The 23370-nt window shown below is 39.4% G+C and overlaps 1 protein-coding gene across 5 annotated transcripts in view; it reads right to left on the bottom strand.

Moving 5' to 3' along the window:
- LOC124594786 (transmembrane channel-like protein 5) overlaps positions 1 to 23370 on the bottom strand; it is a 279471-nt gene that overhangs the window by 170916 nt on the left and 85185 nt on the right. For all 5 annotated transcript variants that reach the window (XM_047133199.1, XM_047133201.1, XM_047133200.1 and 2 more), the window contains exons 3-4: positions 19784 to 19916; positions 18830 to 18977 (exon numbers count right to left, since the gene is read on the bottom strand). In XM_047133199.1, the coding sequence (XP_046989155.1) occupies positions 18830 to 18977; positions 19784 to 19916 (281 nt within the window). The remainder of the gene's footprint in view (positions 1 to 18829; positions 18978 to 19783; positions 19917 to 23370) is intronic.

Consider the following 23370-nt stretch of genomic DNA (forward strand, 5'->3'; position numbering starts at 1 on the left):
GTCTGTCCCCCCTGGACAGCTTTGTGGTAAAGCTGTGCTGACCACTCTCTAGTAGTTTTGTTTCTATCTTTTCTTTGGTGGACTTTATCAAGCAAGAGATTTGTGAGGAAAACATCATTATTTTGTCAGACTTCTGTTATAAGATCCAAAGGGAGATCCATACTTTGTTTCTTGCTTAAATTGTGTTTTGTTTCAACTACTTTGTCAACATCAGCAATGTTCATCTTTACTGGTTTTCCCCAATAAAAACAGATTGAGGGATACTGTTGTGTTTTGTCTCTGCTACCACAGACACAGCAGGAAACATACAAGATTGCAGCTCTGACAGACTACAGGTCCCCAACAGAAAAGTTTTACACTTTTTTAAAGAGGATGAGAAAAGTTTTACTTTATTAAAGAGGATGGGTGCTATCAATGGTTAGCAGAAATAACTGTATGTAGAGAATTCAATACTGATTTCATCTCGTATACAGTATGATACAGAGGCCTCTGTATATGTCTGCTTGTGTCTGTATATACACTCCTGGAAATGGAAAAAAGAACACATTGACACCGGTGTGTCAGACCCACCATACTTGCTCCGGACACTGCGAGAGGGCTGTACAAGCAATGATCACATGCACGGCACAGCGGACACACCAGGAACCGCGGTGTTGGCCGTCGAATGGCGCTAGCTGCGCAGCATTTGTGCACCGCCGCCGTCAGTGTCAGCCATTTTGCCGTGGCATACGGAGCTCCATCGCAGTCTTTAACACAGGTAGCATGCCGCGACAGCGTGGACGTGAACCGTATGTGCAGTTGACGGACTTTGAGCGAGGGCGTATAGTGGGCATGCGGGAGGCCGGGTGGACGTACCGCCGAATTGCTCAACACGTGGGACGTGAGGTCTCCACAGTACATCAATGTTGTCGCCAGTGGTCGGCGGAAGGTGCACGTGCCCGTCGACCTGGGACCGGACCGCAGCGACGCACGGATGCACGCCAAGACCGTAGGATCCTACGCAGTGCCGTAGGGGACCGCACCGCCACTTCCCAGCAAATTAGGGACACTGTTGCTCCTGGGGTATCGGCGAGGACCATTCGCAACCGTCTCCATGAAGCTGGGCTACGGTCCCGCACACCGTTAGGCCGTCTTCCACTCACGCCCCAACATCGTGCAGCCCGCCTCCAGTGGTGTCGCGACAGGCGTGAATGGAGGGACGAATGGAGACGTGTCGTCTTCAGCGATGAGAGTCGCTTCTGCCTTGGTGCCAATGATGGTCGTATGCGTGTTTGGCGCCGTGCAGGTGAGCGCCACAATCAGGACTGCATACGACCGAGGCACACAGGGCCAACACCCGGCATCATGGTGTGGGGAGCCATCTCCTACACTGGCCGTACACCACTGGTGATCGTCGAGGGGACACTGAATAGTGCACGGTACATCCAAACCGTCATCGAACCCATCGTTCTACCATTCCTAGACCGGCAAGGGAACTTGCTGTTCCAACAGGACAATGCACGTCCGCATGTATCCCGTGCCACCCAACGTGCTCTAGAAGGTGTAAGTCAACTACCCTGGCCAGAAAGATCTCCGGATCTGTCCCCCATTGAGCATGTTTGGGACTGGATGAAGCGTCGTTTCACGCGGTCTGCACGTCCAGCACGAACGCTGGTCCAACTGAGGCGCCAGGTGGAAATGGCATGGCAAGCCGTTCCACAGGACTACATCCAGCATCTCTACGATCGTCTCCATTGGAGAATAGCAGCCTGCATTGCTGCGAAAGGTGGATATACACTGTACTAGTGCCGACATCGTGCATGCTCTGTTGCCTGTGTCTATGTGCCTGTGGTTCTGTCAGTGTGATCATGTGATGTATCTGACCCCAGGAATGTGTCAATAAAGTTTCCCCTTCCTTGGACAATGAATTCACAGTGTTCTTATTTCAATTTCCAGGAGTGTGTGTGTGTGTGTGTGTGTGTGTGTGTGTGTGTGTGTGTGGGCGCGCGAGTGTATACCCGTCCTTTTTTCCCCCTAAGGTAAGTCTTTCCGCTCCCGGGATTGGAATGACTCCTTACCCTCTCCCTTAAAACCCAAATCCTTTCGTCTTTCCCTCTCCTTCCCTCTTTCCTGATGAAGCAACCGTTGGTTGCGAAAGCTAGTATTTTATGTGTATGTTTGTGTTTGTTTGTGTGTCTATCGACGTGCCAGCACTTTCGTTTGGTAAGTCACATCATCTTTGTTTTTAGATATATTTTTCCCATGTGGAATGTTTACCTCTATTAATTCATATCATTAATTTGAATCCAACAATTATGTTTGTTATTGTCACTGTTTCATTTCGAAATCTTTTCTGTCGTCTTATTTTCTCTTTTTGTTTTTGCCAGTAGATTCACTTTTTATTCACCTTCTCCTGTTTACCGTAATCTACTATACAATTTTATCTCGCCTATATATACTCAATAATAGGTCACCCACTTCCAAACCATAACCAAAAAATTATTTTCCGCTTTCAACACTACTGCTGCTATAAAATTCACCATTTCTAGTCCACAAACAGTTCCTTTCACCTATTAAACAACCATTTCATCTAGTTCTGATAACTTTCGCTTTATTTCCATTTCCGTTTTTCCCACATCACTGATAATTTTTAGCCGCTTCCCACAGGTTTTAACGTCATTATTTCTTCGCCAGACAATTGTTAGCCTCATTTTCATAATCTGCCACCACAAAACCACTCTTTTTAATACATTTCCACGCCGTTTTCTCGAAATTTTCCCGAATCTCTCCATCCTTTAACGTGTTTTGGCGGCAACACAACCACCAAAATATAATTAGAAACTCTTTGCCTCTGTATATGTCTGCTTGTGTCTGTATATGTGTGGATGGATATGTGTGTGTGTGTGTGTGTGTGTGTGTGTGTGTGTGTGTGTGTGTGAGCGCGCGCGAGTGTATACCCGTCCTTTTTTCCCCCTAAGGAAAGTCTTTCAGCTCCCGGGATTGGAATGACTCCTTACCCTCTCCCTTAAAACCCACATCCTTTCGCCTTTCCCTCTCCTTCCCTCTTTCCTGATGAGGCAACAGTTTGTTGCGAAAGCTTGAATTTGTGTGTATGTTTGTGTTTCTGTCGACCTGCCAGCACTTTCATTTGGTAAGTCACATCATCTTTGTTTTTAGAGATATATATGTCTGCTTGTGTCTGTATGTGTGGATGGATATGTGTGTGTGTGCGCGCGAGTGTATACCTGTCCTTCTTTCCCCCTAAGGTAAGTCTTTCCGCTCCCGGGATTGGAATGACTCCTTACCCTCTCCCTTAAAACCCACTTCCTTTCGTCTTCCCCTCTCCTTCCCTCTTTCCTGATGAGGCAACAGTTTGTTGCGAAAGCTTGAATTTTGTTTGTATGTTTGTGTTTGTTTGTGTGTCTATCGACCTGCCAGCGCTTTTGTTCGGTAAGTCACCTCATCTTTGTTTTTATATATAATTTTTCCCATGTGGAATGTTTCCTTCCATTATATATATATATATATATATATATATATATATATATATATATATATATATTTTTTCCGAAAACAAAGGCATTCCACCGAGGTCACTAGTTTCCAAGTTATGATGTGATAAGTTTGAAACTGTCGTCCAGACTTTTACATTCAACAGTTTAAAGAAACTTAATGTAAGTCTGGTCCTAATTAAAATAAAGAAGATATTTTTGGTATGCTTAAAGACACTTAATACATGAATTTCTGATTTTATAAATGATTTTTGTACGGCAATCTTCTATCACCGCACTTTGGACCTTAATTGTCAGATGCCAACTGATGTAAATCAGACTATAGTTTTGATGGAAAGTACCTAGAGTTACTGATATTCAAGTTTGAGATAGAACAAAAACAATAAGAAAAGGAAGATCGCTACTCACCACATAGAAGAGGTATTAAGTGGCAGGCAGACACAATAAAAAAAACTGCAAGGTATTATTCAGTTATCAGACTAGATCCTTCATTAGACCTAGGTAACAAAATTCACACAAACACAACCCACACACACATGGCCACTTTCATCTCCAAACACTAAGGCCTTAATGACAATGTGTAGCGATTTGAGAATTTCCGTGTAAATTCTAGAACCACTCGTCCTTCTACCGTCTTGAACACACAATATTTTAGACATAAGTGTGAGAGTATGTACATACTGCGCGACATGTTTGTGTGTGCAGGCTGGAAAGGAGTCACGAGCACAAGTTAGACATGACGATCGAACAGCATCGACAAGTGTTTGCCGCTCGCGCCACAGAAGCCGTATTGGAAGAACAAGAAGTAATTTTGTAGTATTCTTTGCTGTTTTAGTGACTGTGATGACTGTTAAGGAAAAATGAACGATTGATTATAGACTTTCAAGTACTTCATGTATTGTACTCACTAGAAGCAAGACGGATTCATAAATTATGCGGTTGTTAAACCAACTTTATTGCGGATGTATTTTATCTAGTCTAACACGAGACGAATCTGTTTACTTGTAAACATTCAAATATTGATGGAGAAATGGTGAATATGTTATTTATGGAATTTGAAATATACCAGGACTGAACTAAAAGTGTTCTGCGAGTATTAAATTGTTTCAAAAGTAGAGAGAGAGTCTTATAAATTCCTGTTAACCAGCAGTATTCTTCGGAGAAGAAGTTTTTGGAGATCGACATAGCTGGAAATCAAGAGAACAAGATCGGCTGTACATATCAAGTAAGTCAACGTGTGTGAGAGAAGTGTGAATTTTGCAATCCAGCTTCAAATCGCTTCTGGTCATCTACATCATTAGAATGTGGTGACCAGTGCAAAGGACTTGAAAAAAATGTGAATTCTGAGAGGAAATTGGAGCAGAAGATATGATGTGTTGCCATAGCAACCAGGTATAACAAGACAAGATATCTGTTTCGTATAATTGGATCAAGTCCAAAAATCAAATGAAAAAAATTTGTGAATGCAACACTGTGAAAGACGTACTATAACGACTCCATTTCTTATTACTAGGCTAATTACTGTTTAGCTCTACAGGGCCATTATACTGAAATGTTTCCCCACACCACCTAGTATTGTCTTCTTATTTGTGTGAGTAACTGTATGTTCACTGTTGTGGGTAAATACATACAGTGTACACAGGGCGGTGTGTGAAACTGATGGCGATTACACGCTTCCGCTGTTGTAGAAATCTGCTCCAGATGCTGCAGATACCGTGTTGAGCTGAAAGTGGTAACCAAAATACGGAGAAATATTCTTCGGGGGTCTGTTGCATAGCAATCAGATTGCTTTCAGTTCTGAGAAATGTCCAGTTACTATTGTTGATTTGAATGATCCATGAAGTGACTTCTTTTCCGAAGAAAACATCGAACTATTTCACTAGAACTGAACGCTCCCGTCGGAACTGTTCTCAACTGGTGTTTATTAGTAAATCACAATAGCAGTTCATCGCTGGGTGTATAATAAGACGTACCTTCTTGAAATGAACAATATTTTATTGTTCTATTAACTGATTTCCTTCCATATGCACTTATATTTTACAATGTGAATCAAAAACTCGCAATGGCGTCGATTTTTTACATCACAAGAATGGCTCTCCCCTACTAAAATTACTCTTAACCAGAACAAACAAAAACTATATCCTAAGAATAATTATGCGAGCGCTGTCCGCCACAGAGTAATAAACAATATCTTTGTCTATCTCTCGCACTGTCACAGCAAGTTACGCTGCATGATACATCATAGTACGAAAGTAATAACATTAAAAGAATGAAAAGAAGACTTCAACATATTAAGCTAAGAAGAGATACAATGAGAATAATTCAACTAAGAAGATCCGGAGTGGGGAGTGTACAGCTCTCACATGTATCGTGGGGATGCAGACGCAGAGACAACATCTGACACCACCAGCACCAGTTGCTGCTAACCAGTGCTGATTCTACATCCACACTCAGACACCAATGCGGAAACCAGCAGCCGATGCCACTGGCACCAGTTACTGTTCACCGGTGCTGATTACACACCTGCTCACCGATGCAGCCTAAGACTCTATGCTGGGTGAGCGAAAAACAGTAATTGTTCTAGGATATGGTTGAAGAAACTGGTAACTAGATTGTATTAGTGTAGTTATAATACTTAGAGTTAATTCGTTAAATGATCACTAGATCAAAAACTAAAAGAAATATGGATAATACACAGAGAATTGGGGAAACTTCAGACCCAGCCATGACAATAAAAGTGAGTAAGGAGGTGCCAAACTGGTCTGATGTAGTAAAGTTAATCAAAGCTCAAAGGGCGGATTCAGAGGCTTTAAGAAAGCAACTAAGTGCAATTTTAAATACCAAACTAGAAGCTCAGAGTTTAGAATTAAATTCTAGATTAGATGCACAAAGTGAAGAATTAGGCTTAATGAATGTCCAAAATACTTCTTTAAGAAAGGAACTAAGTCTTAAATTAAACTCAGTAAATACTCAATTAAATGATAAAATAAATGACCAGGGTGCCTCTTTGAGAAATGAAATAAGTGAAACTTTAAGTGAAAAACTTGATGCACAGAGTGCTAATTTAAGTAGAGAAATAGACACACTGATAAACTCAATGAATTCTATGGATGCTTGAGATGAGATTTTGAATAAAAACCTAGACTTAATACACTCAATGAATTCTAAATTAAAGGCTCAGAATGAAACTTTAAACATTCAAATGACAAATGTAGGTTTAGTGAAGGTCAGAGTAGAAGCTCAAAGCAAAGAATCTAGTAATCGATGCAAAGGCATGGTTGCTCTGGAAACTGAATTTGACGCCAAATGTAATAATGTAGAATCAAAACCTATTGAAAACTTAGAATCTTTAAAAGATGTGTACAATAATGAATACAATAATGTAAGACAAGGTTTAAGAACTTCAAAAGAGAGTGTAGATCAGTCTAAGGAATTAATGTCGATTATTCAATCACAAATTACAGGTGTCAGTACACAAGTTGTCAGTACAAGAGTAAATAACGCAGGATGAAATTTCGAAGAGAATATATTCAGATTTGATATTACAAGTGTATGTAGCTTGGAGGAACTATTTAAAGAAATGATAGATCGAGGAGTTGCCGCGAGAGTAACCTCTGGAAACATTTCAATTATTACTTCTTCCAAACTTAATAATACCACCAAGGTTATGGGTGACTTGTGGAAAGAATTCAAATTTATCCAGCATAGAGTAGAAAATAGAATAACTTCACCTGATGTTGTGGTACCTAATAAAGTGGTGCGAGGTGCATTCCACTGACTCCTGGTCACAGGAGAGCTCGTAAAGTATGGTGTCAAGAACACAGTACATGGTCATTGGAACAGTGGTCCCAGGTTATGTTCACAGACAAGTCCAGGTATAGTCTGAACAGTCATTCTCACCGGGTTTTCATCTGGTGTGAAGCAGGAACCAGATACCAACCCCTTAATGTCCTTGAAAGATACCTGTATGGGGGTCATGGTTTGATGGTGAGGTGATGGGATTATGATTGGTGCACGTGCACGTACACCCCTTCATCTCTTTGACAGAGGGACCATAACAGTTCAACGTACCACTGCACATCTTCAAACCCCTACCACACTTCAGGAGCTCCAACAGGCACTGATGCAAGAATGGGAGGCTATACTCCAGCAGCTGCTCGACAACCTGATCCAGAGTATGCCAACCCATTGTGCGGCCTATGTAGTGTGCATGGTGATCATATCCCATATCGATGTAGGGGTACATGTGCAGGTAACAGTGGCATTTTGTAGCACATGTATTTCAGGACGGTTTTCTCAACTTATCATCAATACCGTGGACTTACAGGCCTGTGTCATGCGTGTTCCCTATGTGCCCATGCCATGTGTGGCACTACATTTTGCAATTATCCTTAATTTATGAGCATAAGTGTATATATCACTAGTGTTATTATGATTTATGTGAGTTTACAAGTGTTGAAACGAACACTTTCATTTGCCTAGAGTTCCTGCAGACTACAAACAGTCTATAAATAATGAGACTAGTACGTACTAAAGAAGCAGTACAAAAGATCAGAGTAAAGAGTAAAATACTCATGTATCATAACTACCTGAAGTTTACGACTGGAATCCTAAGGTTAGTCATCACGACGCCCAAATATAAAAAGAACTGATTCCAACATTGAGTGAAATACTACCGTATAATAATAATAATAATAATAATAATAATAATAATAATAATCCAATACCACAACAGATAAATGCAGACTTTGCAAACAACAAATAGAAACAGTAGATCACATCACAAGCAGGTGTACAATACTAGCAAATACAGAATACCCCAGAAGACATGACAATGTAGCAAAAATAATACATCAACAGTTTGCCTTACAACATAAACTTATAAAACAACACGTTCCCACATACAAGTATGCACCACAAAATGTACTGGAGAATGATGAATACAAATTATACTGGAACAGAACCCTTATAACAGATAAAACAACACCACATAACAAACCCGACATCATACTCACCAATAAAAAGAAGAAATTAACACAACTATTCGAAATATCCATACCCAATACAACAAATATACAAAAGAAAACAGAAGAAAAAATTGAAAAATGCATCCAACTGGCTGATGAAGTCAAGGACATGTGGCATCCGGATAAAGTTGACATTATACCAATTATACTATCAACTACAGGAGTCTTACCACACAATATCCACCAGTACATCAATGCAATACAGCTGCATCCAAACTTATATATAGAACTACAGAAATCCTTAATTATTGATACATGTTCAATTACCCAAAAGTTCCTAAATGCAATATAACATATACCGTACAGTTAAAAGGAAGTCACGCTTGATCAAGGTCCGCGTCACTTTCCATTTTTGACCAGACATAACGTCTGAGAAAAGAAAGAAATAATAATAAAAAAGAGCTAAATAGTAAGTAAATGGGCTATGCATGGTTAATAAAAAAAATGTGGAATGTATAATGTGGAAATATGAATTTTTATTATATGTAATACTAATGTAAATAATATGAATTAATAGAGGGAAACATTCCACATGGGAAAAATATATCTAAAAACAAAGATGATATGACTTACCAAACAAAAGCGCTGGCACGTCGATACACACACAAACAAACACAAACATACACACAAAATTCAAGCTTTCGCAACAAACTGTTGCCTCGTCAGGAAAGAGGGAAGGAGAGGGAAAGACGAAAGGATGTGGGTTTTAAGGGAGAGGGTAAGGAGTCATTCCAATCCCGGGAGCGGAAAGACACCTTAGGGGGAAAAAAGGACGGGTATACACTCGCTCGCGCGCGCCCCCCCACACACACACACACACACACACACACACACACACACACACAAGCAGACATATTTAAAGACCATATGTGTGGATGGATATATATGTGTGTGTGTGTGTGTGTGTGTGTGTGTGTGTGTGTGTGTGTGTGTGTGCGCGCGAGTGTATACCCGTCCTTTTTTCCCCCTAAGGTAAGTCTTTCCGCTCCCGGGATTGGAATGACTCCTTACCCTCTCCCTTAAAACCCACATCCTTTCGTCTTTCCCTCTCCTTCCCTCTTTCCTGATGAGGCAACAGTTTGTTGCGAAAGCTTGAATTTTGTGTGTATGTTTGTGTGTCTATCGACGTGCCAGCGCTTTCGTTTGGTAAGTCACATCAACTTTGTTATTAGATATAATGTAAATAATAGGTATGTATAAAATATCACGTGTTCGATCTGAGGGGGGAAGATATGTAGTGATTCGAGAATTTCTGCATAAATTCTAGAACCACTCGCCCTTCTACCATCTCGAACATGTGGTATTTTAAAAATAAGTATGAGAGAACATACTGTGCAACATATGTTTGTGTGTGCAGGCTGGAAAGGAGTCACAAGCACAAGGTAAATGTGATGGTCAAACAGCATCGACGCCACGGAAGCCGTATTGGAAGAACAAGTAGTAATTATGCAATATTATTTGCTGTTTTAGCGACTGTGATTATTGTTAAAGAAAAATGAACAACTGATTATAGACTTTTAAGTACTTCATGTATTGTACTCGCTAGAGGCAAGACGGGTTCATAAATTATGCGGCTGTTAAACCAACTTTATTGCAGATGTATTTTAGCTAATCTAACGCGAGATGAATCGGTTGACTTGTAAACATTGGAATATTGATGTGAGAAATAGTGAATATTTTATTTATTTTAGTTGAAATATACCAGGACTGAACTAAGAGTATTCATTGAGTACTAAATTATTTCAAAAGTAGAGAGAGAGTGTCTTATAAATTCCTGTTAACCAGCAGTAATCTTCGGAGAAGAAATTTTTGGAGATCAATGTAGCCAGAAATCAAGGGAACAAGATCGGCTGTACATACGAAGTAAGTTTATGTATGGGAGAGAGGTGTGAAATTTGCAATCCAACTTCACATCGCTTCTTATCGTCCACATTGTTATAAATGTATCAGCTGCAATCGTCGCTGTGTTGGGTGGGGGGATAGATAAAGAGGAGGTGCAGAGTAGAGACGGAGAGGGAAAGCAAGGTAGGGGTGGGTCGTCATGGTGGTGTTGTCGGCTGGAGCACGCAGGTACATAGTGTGGACAGCATAATGAGCTGTTGGGCACAGCATCAGGAAAGTGTGCACGGAGGTGGGAGTGGAAGTAGTGGAAGTAGGGAGTTCTACTGAGAAAGCAACACACAATCCCATAAAATCAGTTTTGGCAGAAATAAACAAGAAAAATTACCCTGTTGGTGTTTCCTACAATTTTTCTTAGGCCTCAATTATGCCCCAAAACTCGCATTTTTGAGAGTACACTCTCACGTTCACCTCATCTTCATATGTTCATGTGATGTGACCATTATTTGTACGTATGACATTTTGCAGTAGTGGTCTTAAAAACTTACAATGCAAATTTCTGCAACACTATTAGTAAAGAAACAATGTTTAAGACACAAAAAAATGGTGACATATTATGATGAGGCGCCAAGCATCTTGGAAGGTCATCACAGAAAAATGTATTTCTATAAAAGCAATTGGTTGCAGCTAGTTCATTGCAAATTACCTTCAGGTTCAACAGTTGCAATGTTCTATTATGTCCACAATGGGTAAACATTGTTTACTAATGCTGACACGAGAAAGATTAGAAAAACAATATACAGCCATGAGAGAGTCAGCCCCAGTCAACAATTAAGTAAGAGAAAGTCTGCGATTTTTGGCAACAGGCAGGTCATTGGAGTTTTCGAAATTTAGTGCGTTAATATCTGCAAACACTAGGAATGAAATTTTCACTTTGCAGCAGAGTGTGCGCTGATATGAAACTTCCTGGCAAATTAGAACTGTGTGCTGGACCGAGACTCGAACTTGGGACCTTTGCCTTTCGCAGGCAAGTGCTCTAACACTGCACTACCCAAGCACGACTCGTGCCCCATCTTCACAGCTTTAATTCCGCCAGTACCTTGTCTCCTAGCTGTAGAGCACTTGCCCACGAAAGGCAAAGGTCCCGAGTTTGAGTCTCGGTCTGGCACACAGTTTTAATCTGCCAGGAAGTTTCATCTGCAAACATTATTAGCAAGCATTTTTTCCATGTTTGTGCAAATATACTTTTGATGACTGATCACATAGGCATGGGTTGTTTCTCTGACACAAAATAAATTAAACCATCATTTCTTTGTTCATTTTAAAAAGTTTAAAAGTCTAAATCAGATGAACTTAACATATATTGGCTGTATGATACAGAAGTAAAACTGGAAAAATGTGAACAGAATAGTGAATATCCAAAAATGCATCACAGACAGAGCACACTGTGAACACCCTCATTCTCCCATGAATTTCTTTTGTGGGCCAGACTGAAACCAATCACAGGCTGCCTTTTGCCCATCCATAGTGTACATCATAAGATTTTACACTGGAAAAAGAAATGATATGGCAGTAAAGACATTCCTGTTGCATGTACAAACAATGGAAAACAGGTCACATTAGTAAATGATACAGCAGGAATAAGACTGAATTCAGAGAGAAGAAACATTAAATAATACGGTGTTCCTCAAAGTTTAAGGCTTGTCTTGCTCCAGTTTTTTGTGTACATGAATGATTTATCTAAGACACTGAGGACTCTTCGAATATTGTGACATTTGCTGGTGACAAGTATGCTGATAAAGAACCCAAACACATACATATTAGACACAGGCACGAAAATAATGGACCAAGCTGGTTCACAGCTGACTATTTAATCATTAATTTTACAAACATTCATATTAACCCATTTCAGACAAATAATAATGACTTACAGACACCAAGATTAGTCGTACATGGACATACAATGTATGAGGCTCCAAGTTTGAAGTTTCTAGACACTCATATGATTAATAAACTGAGGTGGCATCTGCAAATCGGAGAGGTAACCAAAAAGTTTAGTTCATTCTGTTTCACACTGTGTTGTCCTGCAAGTAAGACTGTTGGCATACTTTCACTCAATATTGTTCAGTAGCAAAATATTCTGGGTAAACACAGTTAAGGTCAAAAAAGTATTTATTCTACAGTAGCATGCTGTAATAATACTGCAGAAAGTTGATAACCAAACACCTTGCAGAAGCCTCTTCAGGTACGAAGAGATTATTATACTTACATGCCAAAATATACAGACAGTGGATCCCTATTTAGGATTGTTGTTGTTGTGGTCTTCAGTCCTGAGACTGGTTTCATGCAGCTCTCCATGCTACTCTATCCTGTGCAAGCTGCTTCATCTCCCAGTACCTACTGCAGCCTACATCCTTCTGAATCTGTTTAGTGTATTCATCTCTTGATCTCCCTCTAAGATTTTTACCCTCCACACTGCCCTCCAATACTAAATTGGTGACCCTTGATGCCTCAGAATATGTGCTACCAACCAATCCCTTCTTCTAGTCATGTTGTGCCACAAATTTCTCTCCTCCCCAGTTCTATCCAATACCTCCTCACTAGTTATGTGATCTACTCATCTAATCTTCAGCTTTCTTCTGTAGCATCACATTTTGAAAGCTTCTACTCTCTTCTTGTCCAAACTATTTACTGTTCGTGTTTCACTTCCATACATGGCTACACTCCATACAAATACTTTCAGAAATGACTTCCTGACACTTAAATCTATACTCGATGTTAACAAGTTTCTCTTATTCAGAAATGCATTCCTTGCCATTTAGGATTGAGATAGGCTTTTACACTGTGTGGTGAATGTCTAACAGGTTGCCTGTGGACCTCATGTAAAAAATACAAAATTTCCACATATTCAAAATCAAAGTGCAAGAATATGCCATTACACTCATGACAATTTACAAGAGTATTGGAACTCAAAGGTGTAAATTCCACAAAACTGTTTGACGTCGTCAGTATAAAAGGTTGTCCATTGATAGTGACCGGGCCAAATATCTCACGAAATAAGCATCAAACAAAAAAACTACAAAGAACAAAACTCATCTAGCTTGAAGGGAGAAACCAGATGGCGCCATAGTCAAATGGATATCAACTACGTTTTTTGAAATAGGAACCCCCATTTATTATTACATATTCGTGTAGTACACAAAGAAATATGAATGTTTTAGTTGGACCACTCTTTTCGCTCTGTGATAGATGGCGCTGTAATAGTCACAAATGTATAAGTATGTGGTATCACGTAACATTCTGCCAGTGCGGACGGTATTTGCTTCTCCATACATTACCCATGTTAAAATGGACCATTTACCAACTGCAGAAAAGGTCGATATCGTGTTGATGTATGGCTATTGTGATCAAAATGCCCAATGGGCATGTGCTATGTATGCTGCTCGGTATCCTGGACAACATCATCCAAGTGTCCCGACCATTCGCCAGATAGCTACGTTATTTAAGGTAACAGGAAATGTCCAGCCACATGTGAAACGTCAACCACAACCTACAACAAATGATGATGCCCAAATAGGTGTTTTAGCTGCAGTTGCGGCTAATCCGCACATCAGTAGCAGACAAATTGTTTCTGCCACTGGCCACAAGAGAAATTACAGGATTATGACAGATTTTTTGCACACGTTCTATTTAGCGACGAAGTGTCATTCACCAACAGCGGTAACGTAAACTGGCATAATATGCACTATTGGGCAATGGAAATTCCATGATTGCTGCGACAAGTGGAACATCAGCGACCTTGGCGGGTTAATGTATGGTGCGGCATTATGGAGGAAGGATAATTGGCCCCCCATTTTATCGATGGCAATCTAAATCGTGCAATCTATGCTGATTTCCTACGTAATGTTCTAGCAATGTTACTACAAGATGTTTCACTGCATGACAGAATGGCGATGTATTTCCAACATGATGGATGTCCGGCACAGAGCTCACGTGTGGTTGAAGCGGTACTGAATAGCGTATTTCATGACAGGTGGATTGGTCGTCGAAGCACCATATCATGGCCCGCACATTCACCAGATCTGACGTCCCTGGATTTCTTTCTGTGGGGAAAGTTGAAGGATATTTGCTATCATGATCCACCGACAACGCCTGACAACATGCGTCAGCGCATTGTCAATGCATGTGCGAACATTACGGAAGACGAACTACTTGCTGTTGAGAGGAATGTCGTTACACGTATTGCCAAATGCATTGAGGTTGACAGACATCATTTTGAGCATTTATTGCATTAATGTGGTATTTACAGGTAATCATGCTGTAACAACATGCATTCTCACCAATGATAAGTTCACAAAGGTACATGTATCACATTGGAACAACTGAAACAAAATGTTCAAACGTACCTATGTTCTGTATTTTAATCTAACTGTTAGCAACTGTTTGTCTACAATTCTGAGCCATATGTTTGTGACTATTACAGCACCATCTATCACAAAGCAAAAAAAGTGGTCCAACTAAAACATTCATATTTCTTTACGTACTTCACAAATATGTAATAAAAAATGGGGGTTCCTATTTTAAAAATTGCAGTTAATATCTGTTGGACCTATGGCAGCGCCATCTAGTGGGCCAACCATAGCGCCATCTAGTTTCCCCCTTCAAGCTAGAAGAGTTTCGTTCTTTGTAGTTTTTTTGTTTGATGCTTATTTCGTGAGATATTTGGCCCGATCACGATCAATCGACCACCCTGTATAGACAACCGATAGTAGTCTGTGTAAAGTAACTACTTTGACTGAAGTATTATTGATAAACAAAAACAGCAGCTTAGTAAGATGAGAGAAGGAACAGTGGCATTTTTTTAGAGTAGCTGTTTTTCCCGTAATAGATATAAAAAGTAATGTGTAAGTAAAACTTGATTTTATCCTTACATACAAAATGTTCACAAAACATTTGGGAATGTAGTCAGATGACATCTTCGACAGCCAACAAGATTTTGACAGATGAACATCCCATCATTTTCAAAGCAAAAATGCAACTGGGAGTGGAAAAAATTAAGAGGTTGCTTTAACACTTAATCAAATTCACATTTAATACTCCTACATCATGATCACACAAAATTATTCCTTCACACCAAATAGTGGCCAGTGAAACATGCGCAAGACTTATGGATCCCAGGTCTGAGTTGTAAACCACAGGATCATCGAAACTGAATGACTGCTGTGCAAAGAAATTTAAGTCCTTGGCAGATGGGATTACACCAACACAAACGTAGAACAAGAATATGACATACGCATAAAAACGGCACACCCTCCATAAACAACTAGCACCACCACACAACTAAAGGTGACTAAAGTCACTAATCATCCATAGTAAACATTAATTATCAATGAGTGAGCATGTACCATTAAATCTGTCCCTATGTTTCACCAGCAAATGAGCAGGATTTCAAGCAGAGTTTAAGTAAAATCCTCCATTTCTGTTTATGAGGTCACACTTGTTAATTTAATCTCAATTGCTTCTTTAACAACACTATCCCAATACTTGGAATTGCACGCCAGCATCTCAGTATTTTTATGTGCCATAGGATGACTGATACCAAGGTAATGTTCTGCAACAGCAAATGCAGGAGCAATATTTGATGTTCCAGAGCACCCAGCTCCCCATTCTGGTTTTTCTAAGTCTGGCTATATTCTCCTTTCATGGAGTAATTTGTGGATTTTTTTCTCTATCTACTACAAAAGTACACAGGGATTGATTGATATTACACTTGCTAGATCGTCAGCCACATTACTAATAACACACAAGGTTGTAGTGCTTCGAGAATTTCGGAGTAAATTTTCGAACCACCCGGCCTTCCACCGTTTCGAACACTCGATATTTTAGAGGTGAGTGGGAGAAACGAATATGCCCAACTGCACATCACCTATTTGTGTGTGCAGGTCAAAAAACAGTTACGAGAAAAGATGGACCCGGCGGCCGAACAGCGGCAGACAAGTACCTGCTGTACGGTCCACAGAGTTTCCGTGTACAGTTAGAGAAGGACAAGAAAAATTTATGTAGTATTCTGTGCTCTTTAGTGTCTGTGTTGATTGTAAAAAGACTAATGAACAACTGAATATAGATTTCTATGTTCATTCATGAATTGGACTCGCTTGAGACTAGAGACGTTTGAAATACTTCATATCTTGTCTATGAACGAAGTAAGACACATGTATTCTATTAGAATATGTGTAAATGAGTCTAATGTTTAAGGAATAAGTTAGCTTGCAGAAGTTAATGTCTGTGTAAGTTGAAAATATAAAGTGATTGAACTGGAAAGTATTCTGCGAGTACCAAAATTATTTCAAGAATAGAGAAGTAGTTTAATAAATTCCTTTAACCAGCTATAGTCTTCGGAGAAGAAGTTTTTGGGAGATTGACGTAGCTGATTACCCAGAGAAGAGGATCAGCTTAACACAACGTACAAGTTAACTGATTGGAGAGACATGTGAGCCTTGCAACTCAATACCACACTGTCTCTTGTCATCCGAAAAACTTTAGAAGGTTTACTGTGTTTCCATCATTCCACATGTACTAGTAAAAACTTTGGTGGCAGCTTCATTTGACTATATTTGATTTTGGAAGTCATCTTCTGAACAGCCTTCCTCATCGCAGATGTGACCAGTGGTTTCTGACTTCAGTGTGCTTTATTTTCACTCGAGTGTAGTATTTTCTTCGTTATTTCTGTCCCTTGTACTCTATTCTTTGATTGTATAGTAGTACTGGTTTCAGACTACACGCTTCCTAGAATAGGTCATGCTTGCAACACTGGCAGCTTTGTTGCAGTTCTGGTAAGTTACGAGGGGCGTTTGAAAAGTCTGTGTAAAATCCAAGAGATGGCACCACCAGCGCGTATCGAGGTCATGTTTAGTTAGTAGCATCTTTGGAAAGAACGCATACCATGTTTCAGCCATATTGGTCTATTTTTTTGTGTTTGGCATTCGTGTAAATCAACGAAGTTGAGTGATTGTCAAAAAATGGATGAAAAAGAATTTTGTGTGGTGATTAAACATTACTTTATGAAAGGCAAAACGCCTCAGGAGACTAAAGAGAAGCTTGATAAACATTACGGTGACTCTGCACCTTTGATTACAATAGTTTATAAGTGGTTTAAAAATTTTCGGAGTGGCCATATGGGCACAAGTGATGCTGAATATTCTGGATGCCCTGTGGAGGTTATGACTCCATAAATCATTGATAAAATCCATGATATGGTGACGGATGACAGAAGATTTAAGGTGCGTGAGATTGTTAGTGCTGTGGGCATCTAGAATGAATGGGTACATAATATTTTGCATAAACATTTAAACATGAGATAGCTATCCGCAAGATGGGTTCCGCAATTGCTCACACTTGACCAAAAACGGAATAATGTGAAGTGCTGCAAGGATGGTTTGCCACTGTTTAGGAAGAATCAGCAGGACTTTAAGCGTTGTTTCATCACTGTGGATGAAACATGGATACATTACTATACTCCTGGGACCAAACAAAAACCTAAACAATGGGTTACCAAGAAAGAATCTGCACCAGAAAAGGCAAAGACCATTCCTTCAGCCAGAAAGGTTATGGCGACTGTCTTTTGGGATTCGCAAGGGATAATCCTCATTGACTATCTGGAAAAGGGTAAAACTATTACAGATGCATATTATTCATCGTTATTGGACCATTTGAAAACTGAGCTGCAAGAAAAACGCCAGCGATTGGGCCGCAAAAAAGTCCTTTTCCATCATGACAATGCACCAGCACACCTCAGCAGTTGTGGTTGCAAAATTAATGGAAATAGGATTCAAATTCATTTCACATCCCCGCTATTCTCCAGACTTAGCTCCCTCAGACTACTATTTGTTCCCCAATTTGAAGAAATGGCTGGCGGGACAAAGATTTTATTCAAACGAGGAGGTGATTGCAGCAACTAATAGCTATTTTGCAGACTTGGACAATTCCTATTATTCGGAAGGGATCAACAAATTAGAACAGCGTTGGACAATGTGTACAAGTCTAAAAGGAGACTATGTCAAAAAAGGTTTACCCCAAATACATAAGTAGTTTTTATTTTTACAGGGACTTTTCAAACACCCCTCGTATCCATATCTTCTGTGACAGTGGTAAGTCCCTTATGTTGCCTTACGGTATTCTTGTTGCCCATAGACCCACCAAAACTGCTAGAAGTGTTTTTAAAATAATCTGTAGGGACTGTTTAAGCACCATTGAAAGCTATAGAAACAAAAGCTTACTCAGATACAGCCATGCATGCCTAACATGCTTAATGTAGCTACGGATGGCAGATTGTTGACAGGTTGCTTCAACACTTACTTACATTCACATTTAATGGGATCTGATGTGGAAACCACAGGTTCATTAAAATTGAATTCAATCACTCCAAAACGAAACAGTGCTGCTTTTAACAAAATTGTCATTTTTATTGATTACCTTCTTTGTTAGCATACTGAATTTGTAACGGATTTTTTTGAAACAGCCAATAGGTTTCTTCTTCGACTTCTGACTGACTCTCTTCAGCAACTTCTTCTTCACTACTCTTTTTAATGTCAGAGACTCTGGCATTTCCCTTAAGGTGTCACTAGAAACAAAATAAAATACAACTGCACAAAAAATAAAAGTTGGGCATATATACTGTACACATACATACCAACAAAATGAATTTCAAAACCTAGAGCTATAACATATCATGAACAATCAACAAAAATTAGAGAGAGCTACTGCTCTTTTTATATTTTAAGCCTATTTTTCTGCAGTAAAATAACACCTCACTTGTAAAAACAATCTGCAGTAAAATTAGTGAGCCTTTTCAGTCCAAGAAATGAACTTATATGTAAACTGACCAATGCTTTAAAAGCACCAGATTGCCTGCTTTGCCGCAGACTGGTCACCTTATGTAACAAAAAATTGATATTGCAGAGGGCAAAAACTACACCATGTTTCTCAAGGAGGATATTGGGGGTTTGAAGCTATGTAGTATTTATTAGTTCAAACAGGAAATATAAATTCTGTAAATGCTAGCAAGTAACACAAGCAAAACAGTACATAGTCAAGGCAACACACACAGGACTGCATACTTGAACCACAATACTTCAAAACTCTGTTTGTTGAATAAAAGTAGTTATCTTCAAACATTGAAACTAATATTAATATCCAAAAAGAAACTAGTAATAGGTTTTGCTTAATATCAAATCAGTCAACCCAATAAAATTGATTTATAGATAAAATGAACTGACATGTTCTAACCATAGAAAGAGATTGCAGTTATGATCAAAGAACATAAAAGTAACTCACTCACTAATTATGTACACAATAGCAGCAATATTTTCATTCATGAAACATCAAGTAGCTTTATAATTTAAAGTAAAAAAAATAATACTGGCATACATTCGTAATTGTTCTGATTCTGGATTGTCCTCCATGAGAGCTGAATCCTTTTCCATTTCACCAGCAATAAGACCTGCATGATTATCCAAGTCTGAGTCTGCATACCGTAGTATAGGTATTGTCTCAAAATGATCTAAAAAAAGTAAGAACAGTAGCTGAAAGCATGCAACATCCATTGTATCTAAGCCTATATTGTGCAAATTACTGTCAAGTGCACATAAAAAATAATAATGTATATTTCATAATCTTTTGATACCAAGACAGATGAGAAAATTACTTCTAAAATGCCTCTGTATGTGCCTTAATTAATGGAAACTTTCTCAACTTCATGAGCAAAATTTCACTCAAATTTGCTTACTCCAAGTACTATACAGCATAAAGCAAAACAGTGCAGTGTGAACTGAACCACATATATAAATTAATACAGAGTATTTAATTTAAAATGGCAGTAAGAATAAATGTGACATTATCCCCAAGTTATCTCAATAATCAAAGTAAGAATGGTATGCCTGGAATGGCTTTCCAAATAATACAGAAAAAGGAGGCAAACAAAATATTAGACTTATCTGAACATCACTTAGAAATCAATACCCTGAGGAGGTTAACTATGACAGATAGAACCTTAATTTATATTACTGTGGGGGAGGGAGGGGGGTATGGAGTATTTTTAATATTTTGGACATGAATAGCTACTTGTAAGTAGCCATACAGAAGTTCCAGTTGTAGCCATAAAGAAATTCCAGATACGAGTCCATTAAAAACCTGCTTAATACTGACTTTAAAATCATTTTCATAAAATAAAGACACCTGACTACACTGCACTACACTTTTTTCCTTTCCCTGAGAGCTGGGGGGGGGGGGGGGGGGGGGTATTCCCATCCTCTCAGGTATGAGCTCCCTTGGAGAGCAGGATGGAGGAACTGATATAAAAGACAAAACCAAAACCTGGCCTTAGATTGTAAAAAATTGTACTGTACATGTATTTCCAGAACATGTTATATAATGGTCTTGAAAAAGTCAAATCTAGTAAATATAACATTGTAAACAACAATAAACAAAATTATTTTAAACAGCGTCAAACAGCTGAAGTATGGTTACATGGTTACAATACATAAACATTTAATACATGCAGGTATTTTAGAAATGGGACTTAGTGTGGGCAGCTAAAAGTCTTGGCATCTCACCCTCATTATCATTCACAATGAGCAATATACAGTGACAACTTTAGTTTCAGATTTAACTGCCTCCAAATCAGATCTAAAATTAATAATAAACAGCTTATTTCACTGTGGAGCTTATTGATAAAACCTTGTCAACATTTATGTTTAGGTAATCACACCACCAGATTTTGTAACATTATCATAAATCATGAGACAGGCAGTTTGTGATCTGAAGATCTCTCTTATCAAAACTGAGAGTATTTTCAAGAAAAAGTAGGAACTAAGAGTGATTAATGTCTAGGAGAAAAAGTTTGATTAATATCTAGGACAAAAAAGTTTGATTAATATTTAGGACAAAAATGTTGTAGGAAATAGCATACTAAGTTCAAATGACTGATTGTAAACAAGAACTAAAATCACACAACAAACAATAGTGTAAAGCTAAAAACTCTGCTGTAAAATATCAAGAAGTAGCACTAAATGGAAGAAAAGAAAACATCATGGAAAAGTATTTGGCTGTGACATTTTTACATCCAAGTAGTTAACCATACAGCCAGGATCAGGGCTATTACAAATGATTGAAGCGATTTCATAAATTCACAGTAGCTCCATTCATTGACATATGGTCACGACACACTATAGATACGTAGAAAAACTCGTAAAGTTTTGTTCGGCTGAAGCCGCACTTCAGGTTTCTGCCGCCAGAGCGCTCGAGAGCGCAGCGAGACAAAATGGCGACAGGAGCGGAGAAAGCGTATGTCGTGCTTGAAATGCACTCACATCAGTCAGTCATAACAGTGCAACGACACTTCAGGACGAAGTTCAACAAAGATCCACCAACCGCTAACTCCATTAGGCGATGGGATGCTCAGTTTAAAGCTTCTGGATGCCTCTGTAAGGGGAAATCAACGGGTCGGCCTGCAGTGAGCGAAGAAACGGTTGAACGCGTGCGGGCAAGTTTCACGTGTGGCCGGCGGAAGTCGACGAATAAAGCAAGCAGGGAGCTAAACGTACCACAGCCGACGGTTTGGAAAATCTTACGGAAAAGGCTAAAGCGGAAGCCTTACCGTTTACAATTGCTACAAGCCCTGACACCCGATGACAAAGTCAAACGCTTTGAATATTCGACGCGGTTGCAACAGCTCATGGAAGAGGATGCGTTCAGTGCAAAACTTGTTTTCAATGATGAAGCAACATTTTTTCTTAATGGTGAAGTGAACAGACACAATGTGCGAATCTGGGCGGTAGAGAATCCTCACGCATTCGTGCAGCAAATTTGCAATTCACCAAAAGTTAACGTGTTTTGTGCAATCTCACGGTTTAAAGTTTACGGCCCCTTTTTCTTCTGCGAAAATAACGTCACAGGACATGTGTATCTGGACATGCTGGAAAATTGGCTCATGCCACACCTGGAGACCGACAGCGCCGACTTCATCTTTCAACAGGATGGTGCTCCACCGCACTTCCATCATGATGTTCGGCATTTCTTAAACAGGAGATCATGATCAGCAATTCGTGTCATGGCCTCCACGCTCTCCTGACTTAACCCCATGCGATTTCTTTCTGTGGGGTTATGTGAAAGATTCAGTGTTTAAACCTCCTCTACCAAGAAACGTGCGAGAACTGCGAGCTCGCATCAACGATGCTTTCAAACTCATTGATGGGGACATGCTGCGCCGAGTGTGGGAGGAACTTGACTATCGGCTTGATGTCTGCCGAATCACTAAAGGGGCACATATCGAACATTTGTGAATGCCTAAAAGAACTTTTTGAGTTTTTGTATGTGTGTGCAAAGCATTGTGAAAATATCTCAAATAATAAAGTTATTGTAGAGCTGTGAAATCGCTTCAATCATTTGTAATAACCCTGTAGTGTCATGTAACAATAGCTAGATCTGAAATGGAGAGAAAGATTTAATGACTGAAGGGATGCAAAGTAATAGCTCTGTTGATAACAACATCAATACCAAACTATTAAAAATTCAGTACACACAGTACATAAAATCTATCGAGCATTTATCCTCCACCTACCTCTCCCCTTCCCTAGTTCCTGTTCCTACCACCACCCCTCCCCATCATCCTTACCTCCCACCCTCCCTCTTCCCTCCCCTCTAGTCCCAACATAATTGCTCTGAGGAAATATTGTGGAATTTGCATGAGTCATTTTATTACTTCCCTTTTCTGTCCTCCCCTTCTTCGTTTTTCGCCCATTCCACTCTGCCTTTACTCTTCCCTCTACAATCTACTGCCCGTCCAGTCCTTGACAAAGTTTAGGATTTTAAAAGTAAAATCTTAAAATACACAGAGCACTAAGGCCTGGTATCAGAGTACACTTCTCATCACTGAAGTTGTAGTCTGTGAGCAACATTGAACATGTAAACTTAGTAATACTACACTTCAATTAAGGTCTTGTGTGCTATAGACAAAA

The sequence above is a fragment of the Schistocerca americana genome, chromosome 2 (genome assembly GCF_021461395.2).
Source record: "Schistocerca americana isolate TAMUIC-IGC-003095 chromosome 2, iqSchAmer2.1, whole genome shotgun sequence".
NCBI lineage: Eukaryota > Metazoa > Arthropoda > Insecta > Orthoptera > Acrididae > Schistocerca > Schistocerca americana.